Source organism: Scyliorhinus canicula, chromosome 6 (genome assembly GCF_902713615.1).
Source record: "Scyliorhinus canicula chromosome 6, sScyCan1.1, whole genome shotgun sequence".
Taxonomy (NCBI): domain Eukaryota; kingdom Metazoa; phylum Chordata; class Chondrichthyes; order Carcharhiniformes; family Scyliorhinidae; genus Scyliorhinus; species Scyliorhinus canicula.
The window spans coordinates 65,598,529-65,620,075 of NC_052151.1; the positions used below are offsets into that span (position 1 = coordinate 65,598,529).

Genomic DNA, 21,547 nt, shown 5'->3' on the forward strand with positions numbered 1-21,547 from the left:
AAAAGGATAGCAAAAGCTGGCGGCATGGTAGCACAGTGGTTAGCTTCACGGCGCCAGGGTCCCAGGTTCGATTCCCGGCTTGGGTCACTGTCTGTGCGGAGTCTGCACATTCTCCCTGTGTCTGTGTGGGTTTCCTCCGGGTGCTCCGGGTCCTCCCACAAGTCCCGAAAGACGTGCTATTAGGTAATTTGGACATTCTGAATTCTCCCTCTGTGTACCCGAACAGGTGCCGGAATGTGGTGACTACAGGCTTTTCACAGTAACCTCATTGCAGTGTTAATTTAAGCCTACTTGTGACAATAAAGATTATTATTATTATTATTAATAAGGGAAGAGAGTAGCTAAGGTGAATGTTGGCCTCTTGGAAGATGAAACTGGTGAGTTAATAGTGGGGAACACAGAAATGGCACAGATGCAAAATCAATACTTTGCCTCACTGTTCACGGTGGAGGATACCAGTACCATTCCTATAGGAACTGGCAATTCAAAGGTAATAGAAAGGGTGGAATTTGGAACAATCAGCATCAATAGGGAAACGGTACTCAACAAACTCTTACGATTAAGGGCAGACAAGTCCCCAGGGCCTGATGGCCTACCTCCTAGGGTGTTAAAGTAAGTGGTAGCAGAGATAGTGGATCCATTGGTTATAATATTCCAAAATTCCATGGACACGGAAAAGGTTCCAGTGGATTGGAAAAATGCTTAAGTTACGCCCTTATTCAAAAAGGGAGGGAGGCAGATAGTGGGAAATTACAGACTGGTTAGTTTAACATGTGTTTTTGAAAAATTGTTAGAATCAATTATCAGGAAATAATATCAGGACATTTGGAAAGCCAAAGCGCTATCCATCAGAGTCAGCATGGTTTTATGAAGGGCAAATCATGTTTGACTAATTTGCTTGAGTTCTTCGAAGATGCAACAGGCAAAGTGGATAATGGGGATCCTGTAGATGTAGTATATCAGTACTTCCAGAAGGCATTTGATAAGGTGCCGCACAGAAGGTTAATTCACAAAGTGATATCACATGGGATTTGGGGTAACTTATTAGCTTGGATAGAAGACTGGCTGACGGACAGGAGACAGAGTCGGGATAAATGGGTCTTTTTCTGGATGGCAAGATGTAACTAGTGCGGTGTACAGGGTTCGGTCCTTGGGCCCCAGCTATTTACAATCTATAATGACGACTTGGATACAGGGATAGAGGGTCTATAGCCAAATTTGCAGATGACACAAAATAGGTAGGACGGTAAGTTACAATGAGGAAATCAGAACCTTACAAATGGATATAAATAGGTTAGGAGAGTGGGTCAAAATATGGCAGATGGAGTTTAATGTGGTTAAATGTGAGGTCATGCGTTTTGGTTGAAAAAATGGAAAGGCAACTTATCTAAATGGGGAGCGACTTTGGGGTTCTCGATCTGGGTGTCCTCGTGCATGAGTCACAGAAAACTAGCATGCAGGTGCAGCAGGTAATAAGGAAAGCTAATGGAATGTTGGCATTTATAGCAAAAGGAATTGAGTATAAAGGCAAGGGAGTGTTGTTGCAACTGTACAAGGCATTGGTAAGACCACACCTGGAGTATTGTGCACAGTTTTGGTCCCCTTATTTGAGGAAAGATGTAGTGGGATTGGAGGCAGTTCAGAGGGAGGTTCACTAGATTGATTCCAGAGATATGGGGTTTGTCGTATGAAGAGAGATTGAACAGTTTAGGCCTATACTCTCTAGAGTTTAGAAGAATGAGGGGAAATCTAATTGAGGTATACAGGATGCTAAAAAGTATGGGTGAAGTAGACGTAGAGCTGATGCTTCCTCTTGTGGGGCATTCTAAAATGAAAGGTCATAATTTTAGAATAAGAGGTAGCAAATTTAAAACAGATTTGAGGATAAACTAGTTCTCCCAAAGGGTTGTGAATCTGGAATTCATTATCCCAGAGTATGGTGGATGCAGGGACACTTGAGTAAATTTTTAGGAGGAGTTAACAGATTTTGAATTGCTAATGGGTTGAAGGGAGAACAGGCAGGACGGTGGAGTTGATGCCAGGATGGGATCAGCCATGATCACATTGAGGGTGTTCTGCTTGGGAGGCTAAATTTTCCATTCTCGTTCCTAGGTCATGTGTTCTAGGGAGTAGATGCTCTGGCTGATTTTGTAATCCAGCTCTTGGTCTGCAGCATTGTAGGTAACAGATGAGGAATATATCAGTCATTTAAAAAAAATATATATTTTTATTCTCCTTTTTCACATTATCTCCTGAATTTACATTCACCAACAAGAAACAATAATCAACAACAAATATGTCAAACCAGAAACAATAACAACGATCCCATCCTCCCACCAACTCCCAAACATCAGCCCGCATGTTAACATAAACAAATGACAAAAATGAATCAGGGATTACCCATAGTCATCTTTAATATACACAGCCCCCGCCCTGCCCTCCCCCCCCCCCCCCCCCCCCCCCCCCCCCCCAACTAATGTTCGATGTTATCCAGTTCTTGAAAATGCATAATAAATAGTGCCCATGACTTGTAGAACCCCTCCGAGCTTCCCCTCAGTTCGAACTTAACCTTCACAAGGATCAAGTATTCCAACAGGTCCCCCCGCCACGCCAGGGCACAGGGTGGAGAGGCTGCTCTCCATCCCAGCAGGATCCGCCTTCGGGCGATCAACGAGGCGAAGGCAACCCTGGCTGGTCTGACACCCCAGATATGGCCTCCCGGGGACCCGGGTCTAGTTTCACACGCACCATCTTGGAAATTACCCTAAACACCTCCTTCCAGTACTCCCCTAGCTTTGGACAGGACCAAAACATATGAACGTGATTTAGCCCCCCCCTCGCCCCCCCCGGCAACGTTCACACACATCTTCCTTCAAAAAATCGGCTCATTCTCACCCTCGTGAGGTGCGCTCTATATACCACCTTCAGCTGTATCAGCCCCAACCTCGCACATGAGGTGGAGGCATTCACTCTCTGGAGCACCTCACACCAGACCCCCTCCTCTATAACCTATCCCAACTCTTCCTCCCACTTTGCTTTGATCCCTTCCAGTGTTGCCTTATCCTTTTCCAACATAGCTCCGTACACCGCTGACATTGCCCACTTCTCCAGTCCCCTTGCCGTCAGCACCTCCTCCAGCAATGTGGAAGCCGGTTCCTCCGGGAAGCTCTGTATCTCCTTCCTGGCAAAGTCCCGAACTTGCATATATCTAAACACTTCTCCCTGCTCCAGCCCATACTTAGGAACATATCAGTCATGACAGAGCATCTCAATTCCTGGGCTGGATTCTCCCCTACCCAGCGGGGCGGGGGGTTCCGGTGGGATGGAGTGGCGTGAACCACTCCGGCGTCAGGCCACCCCAAAGGTGCGGAATCCTCCGCACCTTTCGGGGCCAAGCCCTCACCTTTAGGGGCTAGGCACGCGCCGGAGTGGTTGGCGCGCCGGCGGGAAAGGCGTTTGGCGCCACGGCAGCCAGGGCCGAAGGGACTCCACCGGCCAGCGGAAGTCCGCACACGCGCGCGGGGGGGTAACCTCCATCGCGGAGGCTGATGCCTGACGTGGAAGGAAAAGCGTGCACCCACGGCACAGGCCCGCCCGCGGATCGGTGGGCCCCGATCGCGGGCCAGGCCACCGTGGGGGGGGGGGCCGGGGCCAGATCGCTCCACGCTCCCCCCCCAGGACCCCGGAGCCCGCCCGCGCCGCCTGGTCCCGCCAGTAAATACCTTGTTTAATTCACGCCGGCAGGGCCGGCATAACAGCAGCAGGACTTCGGCCCATTGCGGGCCGGAGAATCGGGGGGGGGGGGGACAGGCGCAGCGCGATTCCCGCCCCTGCCGAATATCCGCTGCCGGAGAATTCGGCGGGGGCGGGATTCACGCCGGCCCTCGGCGATTCTCCGACCCGGCGGGGGTTTGGAGAATCCAGCCCCCTATGCCTGATGTACAAGACTAGTCATTTCAGTAGGTTGTTGTTCGAAGAGCAATACCAACATGATTAGAATTTTGATTTAATAGAATCACATGGAGATTACAACATGGAAACAAGCTGTTCAGACCTCTAGTCCATATCAGTGTTTATCCCTAAATGAACATATTTGCAGTCATAAGTAACTTGAACAAAAAATATTTAAGTCTCTATGTGAGTACCATGGCTAGATAAGTAAAATGAACTGCTACCACTGCAAGTTAAAGGGGATGGCCAATTTGTACATAAATTGTTTGTCCAAGACCTGTATATCAACCAAACGTTTGTTTTCTCCAGTTTTATTATTTGTACATAAATTATTGATTTATATACATTTTTATATTTTCTCTGTGAAGGACTGATAACGCTATCAAGAACCATTGGAATTCCACAATGCGTCGTAAAGTAGAGCAAGAGGGCTATCTGCAAGAGTCTTCTAAAATTAGCCAACCAGCAGTGGCCACAAATTTTCAAAAGAATAATCACATGATGGGTTTTGCCCATGCTCCTCCATCTGCCCAGTTGCCAACTACCCAACCCCAAATAAATGGTGACTATGCATATTTTCACATTCCTGATCCACAAGAGGTAAGATGTTAGAACCTATTTTGTTATCTTTTTTATTCTCTTCTGGTAACTTTGTGGTTTTTGTATCCTAATGTGCTATAGTATGCATAGCGATCTATTCATTTTGAAAGGTTAATGGATTAGAAACTGCTCAGTAACTTTTTCTGGAATGCAGCTTTGTATTCAAGTAGTATTTCTACTTCGCATTGAAGTTACTTTTATGCATAAATTAAAACATAAATGCTATATATCCTTAATTCCACAGAAGATTAGTTTTATAGGTATTTGAGTGCAAAATGTTTCTAAATTAATTCATTATTACAAATTGAAGTAATTTTTCTTAAATTGTTGAAGATTGTAGCTGATTCAGAGTTAATAAATATTACTCTTTGTACTGCAATACATGTAAAAATAAAACAGATAAATACCAGTGGCTCTTGCAGTATTGATTTTAACCATGCTTTGTCATTTTTCTCAGATTTCTAATCAGATGCCCTACCCAGTAGCTCTACATATGAACATGGCCAATATTCCCCAACCAGGCACTGCACCTATTCAGGTAGGTTAAATTTATTTTTTTTCTGATCATTTTTATATGAGCTACAAAGACCACTGTTCTTCAAGGTTAGTTTTAAATTCAAAAAATGGATCTTTCAGAAAACATAGTACACAAACAAAATGTTGATTTTTGGAAGAAATGTATCCTCTCTATATGAGCAGCAAGTCATTACTATTTATCCACGAAAAAAAGTTCATTTAATAATTGGTTTTGACCTTCATGGTTGCCAGCTGTGGTAGCTGAAGTCTGGAAGTGTTAACCAGTGTAACATTATATTTAAAATCATACCCTTTGATCTTTTCTTTCTTTTCCCTCAACTCTTAATTTCAGAGGCACTATAATGATGAAGATCCTGAAAAAGAGAAAAGAATAAAGGAATTAGAGTTGCTACTAATGTCGACTGAAAATGAACTGAGAGGGCAGCAGGCATTACCAGTAAGAATGTCACTGTGTGGCTTGGATAAAGGGCTAGCAGCTTCACCCCAGTGCTCCTCTCTTTCATTTCCACCTTTTAAAGGCTCTATATTAATTTCAGATGAAACCAAAAATTTATTTTAAAATTGCTATCTACAAGGTAACTAGAGTAATAGTGGATGCATTTTCGCTTTAAATACATCTACTTCATTTCCAAAAAATTAAAAAGTCACAATTTCAATAAATTCATTTATTTAACACTGATTTACTGAACTACTCAAACAATATCATACCCAAAACAATTTAACTTGCTGAAAAAAATAATCTAGAGCCAAGTTCCAAATCTATCTTTTGCTTTCTATGGCTTTGCTCTATTTTGCACTGCATTTCATTGCTTGCCTACATTAATTTTTAAAGTGCATGATTTGACTGTTTACTTCAATGTTCTTTTTAAACTCTGCATTATTTTCCTGGCTGGTTACATTAACCCATTTTGTTTAAATTATCAGCAGATAGTGATGCATGACAAAAACTCTTGCTGGCTTTTCAATCAATTCCACGATGTATGAGCAGTATTTCAGTTATAAAAGCAACTGTACTGGTTTTGGTTTTACTGTATGTGGTAAAAGCCAGACAAACCCAATTGACAATAAATGGCCAGCAATCCTGGGGTTTTTGAGGGGGAATTGTTGGTACAGTGGGTTTGCATGAAAAATAACCTGCATGAGAATTTATGTAACCACACTAATAGTTTACATTTAGAAACTATGTAAGCCTGATTTTATTTTAAAAGTTTATCATCTCTTCAATCATCTGACTACATATTAAGCTTGTCTCTAATTTCTCCTCTATTTTCTGATAATTTTGATTTGCACACCTCTGTGTTGCGTTGGTGTGAGCTGCAGCATTAAAAAGGTTAGCTGCAGTAATTCACTGCTACAAAAGCAACTCTAACTCACCATTCTAAAATAGCCTGCAGTAGAATTTTAACTAGCACAGGATGAAAGCCACATAGAACACACAACTCCACAAACTAGTATGTTGTCCAAAATGTTTCCTTGATTAGACAGAAGCCATTGCCCATTATTCAGTTGTTTTATTGGCCAAAGAAGATATTTAAACCGTGGTTACTATATCATAGTATCTGAAATTTTTTGTTGAGGGAAGAAAAATGACAAGAGTATGTCTAGCAAATGTGAAGTAGACAGGAGGGCACTTTTTTGTAGTGCAGAAAAAGCTCTTTACATAGTGTTTCAAAAGTAATTTACAAGGATGGTGCAACTACTAAAATGTTTATGCTAATAACTGATTCAACCTTGTGCAATCTAATGGCTAACTTCCTTTACTTTCTCTCTTCCTTTTCTGCAGACTCAAGCAGCAGACTACTCTAGTTGGAACGGTACTGTAGTCATTGATAATGCAGGAGTTCATAACAGCAGTGTGGCCATTACTTGCCTGGGAGAACATAGGCAGCCAGCACATCCACGTCATATGGATCATGGTTGTTTACCAGAAGAAAGTGCATCACCAGCAAGATGCATGATTCATTCTAATGGAATACTCTCACCGTTGAGAAATGTTCCAAATTCTGAATACACAGAAACACTTCAACTCATAGATTCAGTGAGTGACTTTATCAGTTTTGGGGTCTTTGATTAAAGTCAGATGTGTATGACTCATGTTTTTACATAGGATTTGCATCTGAAGAGTGGGATTCAGAATTATTGGTAATAGATGAGTTAATTACAAGTTTAAAATAATGCGTAGTAGCATCACTAAAGTTAATTTCTTAATCTTTAAATGTTAACAATGGTACATAATGTGAAATTCAAGAAAACTAACAAAAAAGCAAAAATTTCTGTGCAGGTAAAATTTATCGTTTCAGCCGGGTTGTAAAATGGCTGTATTAAGACGGGCTGCCCTACATATACCTCAATGGAAAGGAAAATTGGGTGGGGTGTAGAACAGGCAGACTATCCAACATCACTCATTTTGCAACTCTGTAAATGTTGCATGTTCCATCCTATGAGTTTGTTTTTTTCAGTATCGTGAATCAAGTTACACTGTTAAACCTTAGAATAAGGTTGAGTTTGTGGGAAAAGCTACATTTTAGTGAATTTTAATACATTCAGAATCAACAGGTAAGATTGGCAGAAACTGTAAAGTGATGATTTGGACTCAGCAAGTTTATATACAATGCATTGCATTTAGGTAGCTTGTATAGATCTTACTATCTGAAAGTCTTGGAGGAAGTGAGAATTTTAATCATGTTTTTACTAACTGACTTAAGTACAAGTAGTTGAAAAAAGGGTATTCCCAGCAAACGTTACCATGTCTTTGAAAGCTATAGCATTTAGTTACACAGGTGGCACTGTTCGCCGTTTATAGATTCGTGCCTCCCAAATTGTTTCAGGATCCATCTACTTGGGGTGATCTCAGCAGTTTCGACTTCCTTGAAGGGGAAGACAACACACCTAGCAAAAATGTTACAACCAAAATCGCGCAGCTTCAGCACAAAGAGAGCAGCGTTTGCCAGTGTGAAGGACATACTAACACAAGCCTAAGCAAAAGCATGGTGTGCCAGGGCTCCCCTTCTTCGCTCAGCTCACCCTCTCCTTCAAAGTTCAGCACTCCACCAACTATCCTTCGCCGCAAAAAGAGAGGGCATCCTAATCACTCAACTAGTGCTGATAATAATTGCTCCACATTAGCTGACTTCAGCTGCTCTACCCATAAGCGTATCCATGTCAAAGGTCTGCCCTTCTCTCCCTCGCAGGTAGATGAACAGTAATCAACAGATATTACTAATACTGCAACAGACATGAAATGGTTAACAATTTAGAAACTAATTCTATGGAACAAATGACTAATCACTTTTTTGTACTCACTGATTTGACTATGTATTTTTAACCCACTCACTACTGTCCCTCTGACTACTCTTCTCAGATCAGCACAATGCTAATTAGTTATGTTTTCATTTTTCTGCAGTGAAATGCCAACATTTTTCATTTAATTTTCTGGAATATGATTGGCTTCTCTTTTACATTTTATATTCAGTTTAGTCAAAAGTTTTGTTTCCTGTAACCAAGACTTGGCCTCTTTCTCTGATTTCCCAGATGCAAAGGTTTCCTATGTTGCAATTTCAACACAATTTGTTTGCATCTTAATGCATTTAACTTGTGTCCTTTTGGCTGAATTGTTCTAAGACTGTATTTTAAAACATTATTTTTGAGTTTATTAAAAAGTAATGCACGGCAAAGCATGCTGAATCACTCGGCTTACCATCAAAATTAGGATAGGCTTTTGGAGGGAGATCTTCTAACTGCCCTAAATATGACCAACAGTGTAAAAGGATATGTTTACTTTGAGCTTATTGCATTCCTACTCTCTGGAACTTCTTTGGAACTCAGTGCTATGGGGTTGGTTTAGCACAGTGAATTGTAAAGCAGAACAAGGCCAGCAGCGCGGGTTCAATTCCCGTACCGGCCTCCTCGAACAGGCGCCGGAATGTGGCAACTAGCTTTTCACAGTAACTTCATTGAAGCCTACTCGTGACAAGTGATTATTATTATGTTTGGTAAAATATGTCTGGTGAGAGTAGGTGTATTGGCTGACCAATGGACAAATGTGGGAAGCGTCTAACGACAGAGGCTGAGATCATGGCTGCATCTATAAGATTTGGAAGCAATTCTTTTTCATTTCTAACTAGGCCTCCTTTACAAATTAGACAATTTATTAATGCCAAAGAAAAATTTTCACAGTCAGTAACAGAGGTTCCATTGATCAATGCAAACAAAAATGTAGGGCGACATTCTCCTATGTTCTCCTGCCGAGTTGAACTGCTACTGATTTGCCCTCCCAATCAGGAAGCGATTCCCAATTCTCAACCTTGCAAATTTATGCATGGCGTGGATTGTGAGAGATTCTTGAGGGAATCCTGCTATCGGGCTGCAATTTTAAGTGGACGGCCCGATAGCGAGGTGGATGGCTGACCCCGCCCCCTTCCAACAACACAAACCAGATCCGCACCCCCGGATTTTATGGGCCCCTCCCCTTCCCTAATGAACGGGGTGACCAGACCTGCCCACTCCCCAGAGACCCCTAAATAGGGGGACCCCCCCCCCCCCCCCCCTCCACACACACAGATACCCCCTAAATAAAGAAATCGGCCCCCATTAACCCCTAACTAAAGGGACCCCCTCCAGAGACCCCCTAACTAAAGGGACCCCCACAGAAAACAGACCCCTGAGGTGTAGGCGAATGTTACAACAGTAATTCTTTTCACTGCCCCTGTCTAGACTGTTCTCTAGCTTCCAGACAGGAGTCTCTTTTCTGGGGATTCATTTAGTTAGAGGGATCTCTGGGGGAGGTGTCCCTTTGGTTAGGGGGTCTCTTGGGAGGGGGGGGGGTACCTTTAGTTAGGGGGCCTCTTGGGGGATTCTCCATATTTAAGGGTTCCTGTGGTGGGGGTGGGCATATCTGGCATTTTGAGGGGGGTGGCTCTCAGGTGGACTTTGAGGCAACCCATTTAAGGGTTTACCCATTTGGTCTACAATGAGGCCCACCACGTCAGGTCCACATAGAACAGACAGTGCAGAAGGAGGCTATTCGGCCCATCAAGTCTGCACCGACCCACTTAAGCCCTCACTTCCACCCTATCCCCGTAACCGAATAACCCCTCCTGACCTTTTTGGACACTAAGGGCAATTTGGCATGGCCAATCTACCTAACCTGCATGTCATTAGACTATGGGAGGAAACCGGGCACCCGGAGAAAACCCATGCACGCATAGGGAGAACGTGCAGACGCCGCACAGACAGTCACCCAAGCCGAGAATCGAACCTGGGACCCTAGCGCTGTGAAGCCACAGTGCTATCCACTTGTGCTACCGTGCTGCCTATATGTGTTGTAATTCGCACCCATACGATTCCTGGACCGGAGAATCGTGAGGGCCTGGAGAATATGGTGCCCGTCCCACTAAGTGGATGCAAGTTGGTCATTAAGACCCATTTGCATGCACCAGCTGGCGCATGGGCAAGAACCCCAATTCCGCCACCAGCGGGGGGTCAGAGCATCACAAACACGCCAATCCCATTTTTACCCGTGATGTTCGATTCTCCACTGCATCAGGAACACCAATGCGGCGGCAGAGAATTTTGCCTGTAGCATTACTGGTCTGTAGATTTTCCGTGCCCATTTTTTCCACTCTGTTTTAATGAAAGGAGAACAGATGTTTAACAGTGAATTGCTTCCAAATTTAAATTCTGAAATTTTACAACATTTCAATAGTTTTCTTCCTGTTTCAAACTTTTATTAAAACTCCTGAAAGTCACATTATGAAGTTACTGGAAACAGAACTTTTTTCTCTTAGGTGTTATCTTGTGTTGCGTGATTGCATCTTCCAGTATTTTTAATACACAAATGAGAATAATTTCTATTTGAGGTTTACTTTTTTTTCTCTGGTCTGCGCAGATTGTACTTTACACTTCAGTTTTTGGTTGTATTCAGTTCAATCTCATGGCTCTTTTTTCTTTCAGTTTTTAAATACATCCACAAATGACCACCTAGAAATGGAATCTCCCGCATTAACTTCTACCCCAGTGTGCAATCAAAAGATCATTGTAACAACTCCACTACATCGTGACCAAACACCTAAGCCTCAAAAAGAAAATGATGCGTCAGTATGCTTCTGCTTCTTGTCAGTTTTTATTTGTTTTCCTATAACATTAATTAATAAAAAAAGTATTTAAGAATTTGCCTTTGTGATGGGTTTTTAAGCAACGTTTGGTGCAATATGACTGTCATTTGTTCAGGAAATTGTATTTTTGTCATAATTGAATCTGAATGTTTTGTCTACATATTTTGTTACTTGTTTGACAATATTTTCAGTTTTTAAAGTAAGCTGTCATTTTGTAGTTCATGGTAAAAATGTTTAATTACATATACAAAGCATTTTGAAAGAATATATGCAAATATCACTCTCGTCACATCGAGTGATATTGCTTTAACTTGCCTTCCCTAATATAATTATTGAGCCAGGCAGCTCGGACAATGGATTTATTTTATAATACACTACAACTGTGGCTTTCCACTAGACAAATTTATAGCCCTATTACATAGAACATACAGTGCAGAAAGGAGGCAATTTGGCCCATCGAGTCTGCACCGACCCACTTAAGCCCTCACTTCCACCCTATCCCCGTAACCCAATAACCCCTCCTACCCTTTTTGGACACTAAGGGCAATTTAGCATGGCCAGTCCACCTAAGCTGCATGTCTTTGGACTGTGGGAGGAAACCGGACCACCCGGAGGAAACCCACGCAGACACGGGGAGAACGTGCAGACTCCGCACACAGTGACCCAGCAGGGAATTGAACCTGGGACCCTGGCGCTGTGAAGCCGCAGTGTTATCCACTTGTGCTACCGTGCTGCCCTTACATTACATTTTTCTATATTTGTTCATGGGATGTGGGCGCTGCTGGCTAGGCCAGCGTTTCCTGCCCTTGAAAAGGTGGTGACGAGCTGCAGGCCATATGTTGCAGGGGCACCTATAGTGCTGTTAACGAGGGAGTTGCAGAATTTTTGACCCAGGGCTATATTGTACGAAGTGTGCCTTGGAGAGCAACTTCCAGGTGGCGGTGTTCCCATGCATCTGCTGCCCGTGCCCTTTCTGGTAGAGGTCATGGATTTGGAAGATGCTGTCAAATAAACCTTGGTGAGTTGCTGATTGCAAATCGTAGATGGTGAACATTGATGCCACTGTGAGTTAGTTGTGCAGGGTGTGAACATTTATTGTGACTGTGGTGTCAGTCAAGTGGGCTGGTTTGTCTTGGAGGATGACGAGCTTCTTGAGTGTAATTGTAGTTACACTCATTCAGGCAAATGGAATGTGGCGAGTATTCCATCACACTCTTGACTTATGCTTTGTAGATTCCAATTCTCATCCCGCATCTAGTGGTGCACTAAGGCAATTCCCATAGCTAGTATTTTCCGGAACAGGTTGCCAGAGGCTTATAGCTTGAGAAGTGCCATTCTGCGTAAAGCATGGATGACTAGGGGTCTCTCCCACTCATACACCCAGCCATTGGAAGGATTTTCAGGTGGATATTTTCTATCTGTTTGGCCACTTTATGAACACACCGTACGTGGCCATCAAGTCTTGAGATGAGACTCAAACCCAGAGCTTCTGGCTCAGAGGAAGGGATGCTAGATGGTGGACACGTTTTGAGGAGTCAGGCGGTATGTTACTCTCTGTAGAAATGCCAGATTCAGACCTGTTCTTGCTGCTAAAGTATTTATATGACTGGTTCAGTTCAGTTTCAGGTCAATGGTAACCCAGAATGTTGATCGTGGGGGATTCAGCAGTGATAATACTCTGTCACAGCCATGGGGTGTCAGGTAGACACTTATTCAGAGTTTGCATATAAAATATGTGTGTCACTTGATGCTGCTTTTATGCACTTTACAGGAATCATGTTAAAATTAGCAGTTGCGGAGTTCTTGTGTGTTCATTTTGACAATGGCATGTATGCAGGGAAGTTTAAAAGGGATGAATTAACATGTTGAATTTTTAAAAAAGCAGTAATTCAGTTGTTCTTATTTAACCAGTTTCAGAACCCCAAATATCAGACGATCGATATTAGAAGGCTCACCTAGAACACCCACACCTTTTAAAAATGCACTAGCTGCTCAAGAAATAAAATATGGACCCTTGAAGATGCTGGTAAGAATGTCCAGGTGATGGCTTAGCATTGCGTAAATATTAATTTGAAACTGATCGATAGAAAGATTTTGATAATGTCTCATTTCCTTACATTGTAAGACATCATCTCATCTTGCGGAAGAGACTCGAGACGTAATTAAACAAGAAGCCACTGAAACTACAATTATAAGTAGTATTCATGAAAATGGGCAACCCCTTTTAAAGAAAATTAAGCAAGAAGTAAGTTATTTCCTTTGTCTATAACTAGTCTCATCCACATACAGCAAATATATATTTTTTAATAAATTTAGAGTATCCAATTAATTTCTTTCTAATTAAGGGCAATTTAGCGTGGCCAATTCACCTGTTTATTTTAAATGGGTTAACAACTGTCAGGAGAGGAATTTAAAGCGTATTCAGCATTTGTACAATAATGGGCGGGATTTACCGACCACGTTTTTTTTTGGCAACGGAAGCGGCCCGCCAGCCGGATGTACCGACCCCGCCGTTGTCAACGGGATTTCCTGGCGAAGGGGATAGATCTCAACACATTGGTTACCTGAGGGAACTGCATATTAGATTAAGACTAGCTATCTCGTTCTACTATGCAGATTTACCAAAAAGTGATCCCACCCACAATGAACGGGCTTCACATTTCGATGTCTCACGCGATTGCGTTGGATCTTGTGAGGCATAGCGAGCCGGGTAGATCCCAGGAGCAGGGTCTCCAGACATTTACCGGCCATGTTGCGCCACGTCGCACTTTTTTTCAGGTGCAGCGTGCCCGGTAGGTCGCGTCCTTTTTTTAGGGTCATTTTTTAGGGCCTTGGAGAGTTTCTCCCCGGTCTAGCTCATACAGAAATTGTTTCAGCAGTGGGCAGCTGAACTCGCTGGTGAGACTGGCTCCTCTGAGATCAGGCCGCCATTTGAAAGGCTGCCCCAATCTCCAAGTGAGCTTGAGGGTCACATCCATGGGCAATGTCACCCCCCGCACACATGCACATTATCTCTTCCCCCCCCCCCCCCCCCCCCCCCCAGTGAGGACACCCCACTATGGGGTTGCTGAGGCCCCCCCCCACACTTTTGGACCTTTCCACCCCCCCTTTCAGGACCCCCACCCTTCATCCCACCTTTCATGGATTGTCACCCCTCAGGCCCCGGCCCTTGGCAGTGCTAACCTGGCTTTGGCAACCCAACAGTGGCCCTGCCAACCTGGCAGTGCCACCTGGACACCTTGGCAGTGCCCAGTTGCCAGAAGGAGAGCCAGGGTGCCCGTGTGCCCTGTCCCTAACCACCCAGGGGTCTCCAATGGCCTGGGAGATCAGAGTGCTGCTGTGTCTGTCCACGTTTGCGTGGATCAGTGCTAAATGACACCATGGCGAGGTCTCCCAGACGTGGGCGTTAGTTCCCGGGCAATGGGATAATCTGGCGCAGACATATTTAAATGAGTCTAATGGCTCATTTAAATATGTATATCTGGATCTCACCCAACGAGGACAAGATCCAGATCATGACGTCTTGCGAGATTCCGTTCGATCTCGCAAGGCATTCTGAGCGTCGCAGATATCACAAGAGGCTCTCGCAAGATTTAACAACCTTATCACATCCGCTCAATGACGTGATGAGGCCTTCCATCGTGCCCAAAATCCTGTAATTTGTTGCAGTCCTCATTATTGACTATTCCCCATGCCCACGGTCTGGTGTCAAGTGCTGATTTTGAAATTGATTTTTTAATTCCAAAGTCCAAATTGTTTATGTAAATTGTGAACAGCAATGGTCGCAGAACATATCCTTAAGGAATACCACTTTCTACCTTCTGCCACTCTGAATAACTTTCCTTTATTTTCACTGTCTGCTTTCTGTCTTGAGGCCAGCCAACAATCCATTCTGCCGCTTGTCTCCAGACTCCACATTCTCTAACCTTACTCATTAGTTCATTATGGGTCATAATAGTTCATTATCGAACGCCTTTTGAAAAGACCAAAAAATTATATCTACTGCATTACAAATTGACTACTGTCTGTTGTTATATCCTGATAATTATGTACTGTTTTTTGGTAATTCAAGATGTTTTTCCTGATAATCCAGCATAGTGTAATAACTATGTTAATTTCAGGTGGAGTCTCCTGATAAGAAAATGAGAAAATTCCTTACATTGGCACCATGGGAAAGGGAACGCTTGCATACTCAGCTTTTCTCACAGGGTCCTTTGGACGAAGTACCAGTATGTATGCTTAATCTTTTTACGCGTGTGTTCTCTTTCAACCATCTCAGTAATAAGATAGCAATTCATGTTCAAGCAGTTTTGGAGGTGATGGAGAGATGGTGGTGCAGTGGTAATGTTACTGAACTAGTAATCCAGAGCACACGGCTAATGCCCTGGGGACACAGATTCAAATTCCTTGACAGAAGTCCATGGAATTTGAATTCAATTGATGAATAAATTCAATTGATTAATTTAAAAACCTGGAATTGGAAGTTGGTTTCAGTCATGCTGACCATGAAACTGTCATTGATTTTCATAAAACCCATCTGGTTCATAATGTCCTTTCGGGAAGAAATTTGCCATCCTTACCCGATCTGGCCAAAATATGAATCCAGACTCACAGCAATGTGGTTGATTCTTAATCCACCGATTGAAATGGCCTAGCAAGTCCATCAGTTCAAAGGCAATTAGGGACAGGTAACAGATGCTGGTCTTGCTAGCAATGCCCATGTCCCACAAAAGAATAACTTCAAAAAATGAGGGAGGATGGACAGTATCTTCTTGTTGAAAATAATTCCAACGGTCCATGTATAAACTGTGAAGGCAGCATATTTGATTCCTCAGGAGGAAGAATGGGAATAATTCAGCTGTAGTTTATAGGGCAGCATGGTAGCACAGTGGTTATCTCTGTGGCTTCACAGCATCAGGGTCCCAGATTCGATTCCCGCTTGGGTCACTGTCTGTGCGGAGTCTGCACGTTCTCCCCGCGTCTGCGTGGGTTTCCTCCAGGTGCTCCAGTTTCCTCCCACTAGTCCAGAAAGACGTTCTGTTAGGTAATTTGGGCATTCTCCCTCAGTGTACCCGAACAGGCGCTGGAAAGTGGTGACTAGGGGCTTTTTGCAGTAACTTCATTGGAGTGCTAATGTAAACCTACTTGTAACATAAAAGATTATTAAAATTAAAATATGGAACCAATACTAACCCACTCTCATTATCAATCCTGTGGTATCCTATTTTCACTCATATTTCTTAATTGCCAATTTGAATTTTGTGGGTCTGCAGATTTTAAAGGGTAATTTTTAGCACTACAGCCTCCTTGGTGAACAAATTCTGAGTTCTGCAAAATGATTGTGTTCTGTTTCCTCACAAGGATACATCCTACTGTGAACACGTCCCCACCCAAACCTAAAACACTGGATTGTAGACCACAAACAAGTCCAAACCAAGTTAGTGAAAAAAAAACTTGGTTTATTGCAAAGCAATTATATTTACAATATACATCAGATCCAGCCGGGTTTCTCTGGTTCCAAACCTGACCGACTTTATACAGATCTTAATCATGAATGACCTAGGGCTCGCTTCAACTCTCCACCTCAGCGGAGGAGCTCTTATTTGGCGAGACTTATGGGGAGACTGAGTGGTCATCATTCCCCATCCCCCGCAAAGCCCGAAGACTGCGGAGTAAGAGGGCGCTGGACTCTCTATGCACTTGGCTGTACTTCCTGTACTCACGTTGCTCGATCTGGCAGCATATATCTGGACAGCGAACGCCACTTCCCATCAGAACATCGTGGCGGATGAAATGAAAAGAATGAAATGAAATGAAAATCGCTTATTGTCACAAGTAGGCTTCAAATGAAGTTACTGTGAAAAACCCCTAGTCGCCACATTCCGGCACCTGTTCGGGGAGGCTGTTATGGGAATTGAACCGTGCTGCTGGCCTGCCTTGGTCTGCTTTCAAAGCCAGCGATTTAGCCCTGTGCTAAACAGCCCCTGCACTGCATTATCCTGCACTGCACTGTCTGAGGCTGCTGCCCTGCTTGTTCCCCGTCGGAGACCTCCAACGTCTGTGTTTCCATATCAGAATCTATATCTATAATCTCTCATTTCAGCGTCTTGACCCGCTTGAGGTAATGCTCTAGCCTCTTCAAGGAGCGGATTTTGTTTGACTGTAACTTTCCTGTACTGAGGAATTTTGCATAAAACTAGTTGTCTGAATTGTATATGATTGAGATGTTTTTTCATGACCTTGTGCCTAAACTTGGGAAGATACCGGCCCTGTCTGATGGATGATTGTTCCGGAGATCCACTGAGCGCTGTCTGCAAAGTTTCAAACATAGACTGCATTACCTGGTACAAATAGTCTGGGTGGTTTTCGTAGAACAGGGTAATGCCCTTCGAGCTCCTGGCTGTGACATACTTTCCCGCCTATATCAGGGAAAGATGGGTTTGGAGCCTCCAGTCCATTAGCAATTCAGCCAGCACCACCCCGGTCGCGGCATGCGGAGTGGTCCTACAGCAGAACAAAAGCCTGGCCAGTCTTGTGTCCATCATCCCCAAAGTCTACTTTTTTAGTCCTCCGTTGAAAGTTTGTACCGCCTTTTCCGCATCCTATTTGAAAGCAGGCGATACAGGGCCAGATAGATGTTCATAAGATATAGGAGCAGAATTAGACCGTCTAGCCCATCGAGTCTACTCTGCCATTAGATCATGGCTGATCTTATCCTGGCCTTAACTCCACAGTCCTGCCCATTCTCCATAACCCTTCAACCCATTCCTGTACCAGCTTCCCCGAACAGGCGCCGGAATGTGGCAACTAGGGGCTTTTCACAGTAACTTCATTGAAGCTTATTTGTGACAATAAGCAATTTTCATTTTCATTTCATTTCATTACCAATTAAAAATCTGTCTAACTCCTTAAATTTACTTACTATCCCAGTGTCTACCACTCTCCGGGGTAACTAATTCCAAAGATTCACAATCCTTTGGGAGAAGTAGTCTCTCCTGAGCTCTTTTAAGTTTGCTACCTCTTATCCGAAGACTATGACCTCTCATTCCAGAATGTCCCACAAGAGGAAGCATCCACTCCACATCTATTTTATCCATACTGTTTATCATCTTGCATACCTAAATTTGATATCCCCTCATTCTTCTAAACTCTAGAGAGTATAGGCCTAAACTGTTCAATATCTCTTCATACGACAAAACCCTCATCTCTGGAATCAACCTACTGAACCTCCTCTGAACTGCCTCCATTGCTGCTACATCTTTCCTCAAATAAGGAGACCAAAACTGTACACAATACTCGGGGAGTGGTCTCACTTCCATACCTTTATACTCTATTCCTTCAGCTATAACTCCATTTGCCTTCTTTATTATCTGCTGTATCTAAATGCTGGTTGCCTTCAAGAATCCCGAGAACTCCTCACTTGTCAAAGACATTCCATTGTCGGTAACAAACACCGCTTGGTTACCGAAGGACAAGCGCAATTTTTCAATGGCCGCTCTAGAGGTGGTCGGCAACGTTCTATGGACTTCCAACTACTTAGAGTGGGCATCTATCAGGAGGAAGAACATCAAGCCTTGAAAAGGGCCGGTTGGCATGTAACCGTATCCACAGATGCCCCGGCCATTCCTATGGGTGAAGTTGTGCGGCTAGCAGGTCTGATGCTCCTGACATACAACGCACTGCTGGACTGCTCTCGCTATCTCAGCACCCAGGCCCAGCCACCAAACGTAGCTACGTGCTAGCATTTTCATTTTGGACAACCCCGGGTGCCTGTTGTGCAGATTCCCCGAGGATCAGGTCCTGGTCCTTGCTGTGACGAATTGATGCGTACCTCACAACAAGATGCCATCTTCCACGCTAAACTTGGAGATCTTCGTCAAGAATGCTGCAACCCGTCTGGTAGCCGCCTACGCTGACCCCATATAGGACTATATGTTGAACTTTCGAAAGGATTGGATTGGTCTGTGTCCAACAGATATGGGACTCTGTAATGGCAACAAAGCCATGAAGTTAAGCGTGGGAAATACCTCGTCCGTCTTGGGACGAGAAAGAGGACGCATCTGCAAAGGCAGTCAGCATAATGCATCCGCATTTGCGATCTGAGTACCAGGACGATGTTCAAACGAGTACTTGTAGGCGGCCAGCAGGAGAACCCAACCCTGGATCCTGGCGGAGGTGATGAGCAGAATTGCCTTGTCTTTTAAAAAAATCGAGCAGTGGCTTGAGGTCCGTGACGGTCATGAAACATCAACCATACACACATTGATGGAATTTCTTCATGGCAAACACAACTACCAAACCTTATTTCTCGATTTGCGCATAATTGCACTTGGCCATGCCAGTGTCTGGGTGGCGATCGGCCTATCACTGCCATCTTCCATGCGATATGATAAAATGGCGCCAATGCCATATGGTGACACATCACGTGACAATTAGCTGTTTGGCGGGATCATAATGCGTTAACAAGCCAGAGGAACTCAATTATTTTTTTACTTGCGTGAACACTGCTTCCTATCGTGTTTTTGGGATCCTTAAGGGGGAGGGGGAGCAACCCCAAGTCGTGGTCCACATAGGTACCAACGACATAGGTAGGAAGAGAGATGGGGATTTGAGACAGAAATTCAGGGAGCTAGGGTGGAAGCTGAGAGCTAGAACAAACAGTGTTGTTATCTCTCGGTTGTTACCCGTGCCACGTGCTAGCGAAGTGAGAAATAAGGAGAGAGAGGAGTTGAACACGTGGCTACAGGGATGGTGCAGGAGGGAGGGTTTTGGTTTCCTGGATAATTGGGGCTCATTCTGGGGTAGGTGGGACCTCTACAAACAGGATGGTCTTCACCTGAACCAGAGGGGTACCAATATCCTGGGGGAGGAGATTTGCTAGTGATCTTCGGGGGGGTTTAAACTAATTCAGCAGGGGGATGGGAACCTAAATTGTAGTCCCAGTGTACAGGATGTTGAGAGTAGTGAGGTCAGGGATAGGGTTAAAAGTTTGAAAGAGGGCACCGGCAAGCAAGACGCTGGTTTGAAGTGTGTCTACTTCAATGCCAGGAGCATCCGGAATAAGGTGGGTGAGCTTGCAGCATGGGTTGGTACCTGGGATCTCGATGTTGTGGTGATTTCGGAGACATGGGTAGAGCAGGGACAGGAATGGTTGTTGCAGGTTCCAGGATTTAGATGTTTCTGGAAGAACAGAGAAGATGGTAAAAGAGGGAGGGGGGTGTGGCATTGTTAATCAAGGAAAGTATTACGGCGGTAGAAAGGACGTTTGAGGACTCGTCTACTGAGGTAGTATGGGCCGAGGTTAGGAACAGGAGAGGAGAAGTCACCCTGTTGGGAGTTGTCTATAGACCTCCGAATAGTTCCAGAGATGTAGAGGAAAGGATTGCAAAGATGATTCTCGACAGGAGCGAGAGTAACAGGGTAGTTGTTATGGGGGACTTTAACTTTCCAAATATTGACTGGAAATACTATAGTTCGAGTACTATAGATGGGTCAGTTTTTGTACAGTGTGTGCAGGAGGGTTTTCTGACACAGTATGTAGACAGGCCAACAAGGGGCGAGGCTACATTGGATTTGGTACTGGGTAATGAACCCGGCCAGGTGTTAGATTTAGATGTAGGTGAGCACTTTGGTGATAGTGATCACAATTCGGTTATGTTTACTTTAGCAATGGGCAGGGATAGGTATATACCGCAAGGCAAGAATTATAGCTGGGGGAAAGGCAATTATGATGCTATTCGGCAAGATTTAGGATGTATAGGATGGGGAAGGAAACTGCAGGGGATGGGCACAATCGAAATGTGGAGCTTTTTCAAGGAACAGCTACTGCGTGTCCTTGATAAGTATGTACCTGTCAGGCAGGGAGGAAGTTGTCGAGCAAGGGAACTGTGGTTTACTAAGGAAGTTGAAGCACTTGTCAAGAGGAAGAAGAAGGCTTATGTTAGGATGAGACATGAAGGCTCAATTAGGGCACTTGAGAGTTACAAGTTAGCCAGGAAGGACCTGAAGGGAGAGTTAAGAAGAGCGAGGAGAGGACACGAAAAGTCGTTGGCGGATAGGATCAAGGAAAACCCTAAGGCTTTCTATAGGTATATCAGGAACAAAAGAATGACTAGAGTAAGATTAGGGCCAATCAAGGATAGTAGTGGAAAGTTGTGTGTGGAATCAGAGGAGATGGGGGAAGCATTAAATGGATATTTTTCATCAGTGTTTACACTGGAGAAAGACAATGTTGTCGAGGAGAATACAGGTTCAGTCGACTAGGCTATATGGAATTGAGGTTCACAAGGAGGATTTTGGAAAGTGTAAAAATAGATAAGTCCCCTGGGCCAGATGGGATTTATCCT

At 44.0% G+C, this 21,547-nt stretch overlaps 1 protein-coding gene across 8 annotated transcripts in view; it reads left to right on the forward strand.

The window, feature by feature from the left end:
- The window catches only part of myb (v-myb avian myeloblastosis viral oncogene homolog), a 53,026-nt gene that overhangs the window by 18,422 nt on the left and 13,057 nt on the right, over nucleotides 1-21,547 (forward strand). For 3 of the 8 annotated variants that reach the window (XM_038799401.1, XM_038799403.1, XM_038799400.1), the window contains exons 6-14: nucleotides 4,320-4,551; nucleotides 5,009-5,089; nucleotides 5,420-5,524; nucleotides 6,872-7,126; nucleotides 7,917-8,279; nucleotides 11,041-11,201; nucleotides 13,113-13,227; nucleotides 13,327-13,446; nucleotides 15,323-15,430. In XM_038799401.1, coding sequence (XP_038655329.1) covers nucleotides 4,320-4,551; nucleotides 5,009-5,089; nucleotides 5,420-5,524; nucleotides 6,872-7,126; nucleotides 7,917-8,279; nucleotides 11,041-11,201; nucleotides 13,113-13,227; nucleotides 13,327-13,446; nucleotides 15,323-15,430 — 1,540 coding nt within the window. The remainder of the gene's footprint in view (nucleotides 1-4,319; nucleotides 4,552-5,008; nucleotides 5,090-5,419; nucleotides 5,525-6,871; nucleotides 7,127-7,916; nucleotides 8,280-11,040; nucleotides 11,202-13,112; nucleotides 13,228-13,326; nucleotides 13,447-15,322; nucleotides 15,431-21,547) is intronic. The other 5 variants (XM_038799402.1, XM_038799406.1, XM_038799407.1 and 2 more) reach the window with 5 other exon arrangements.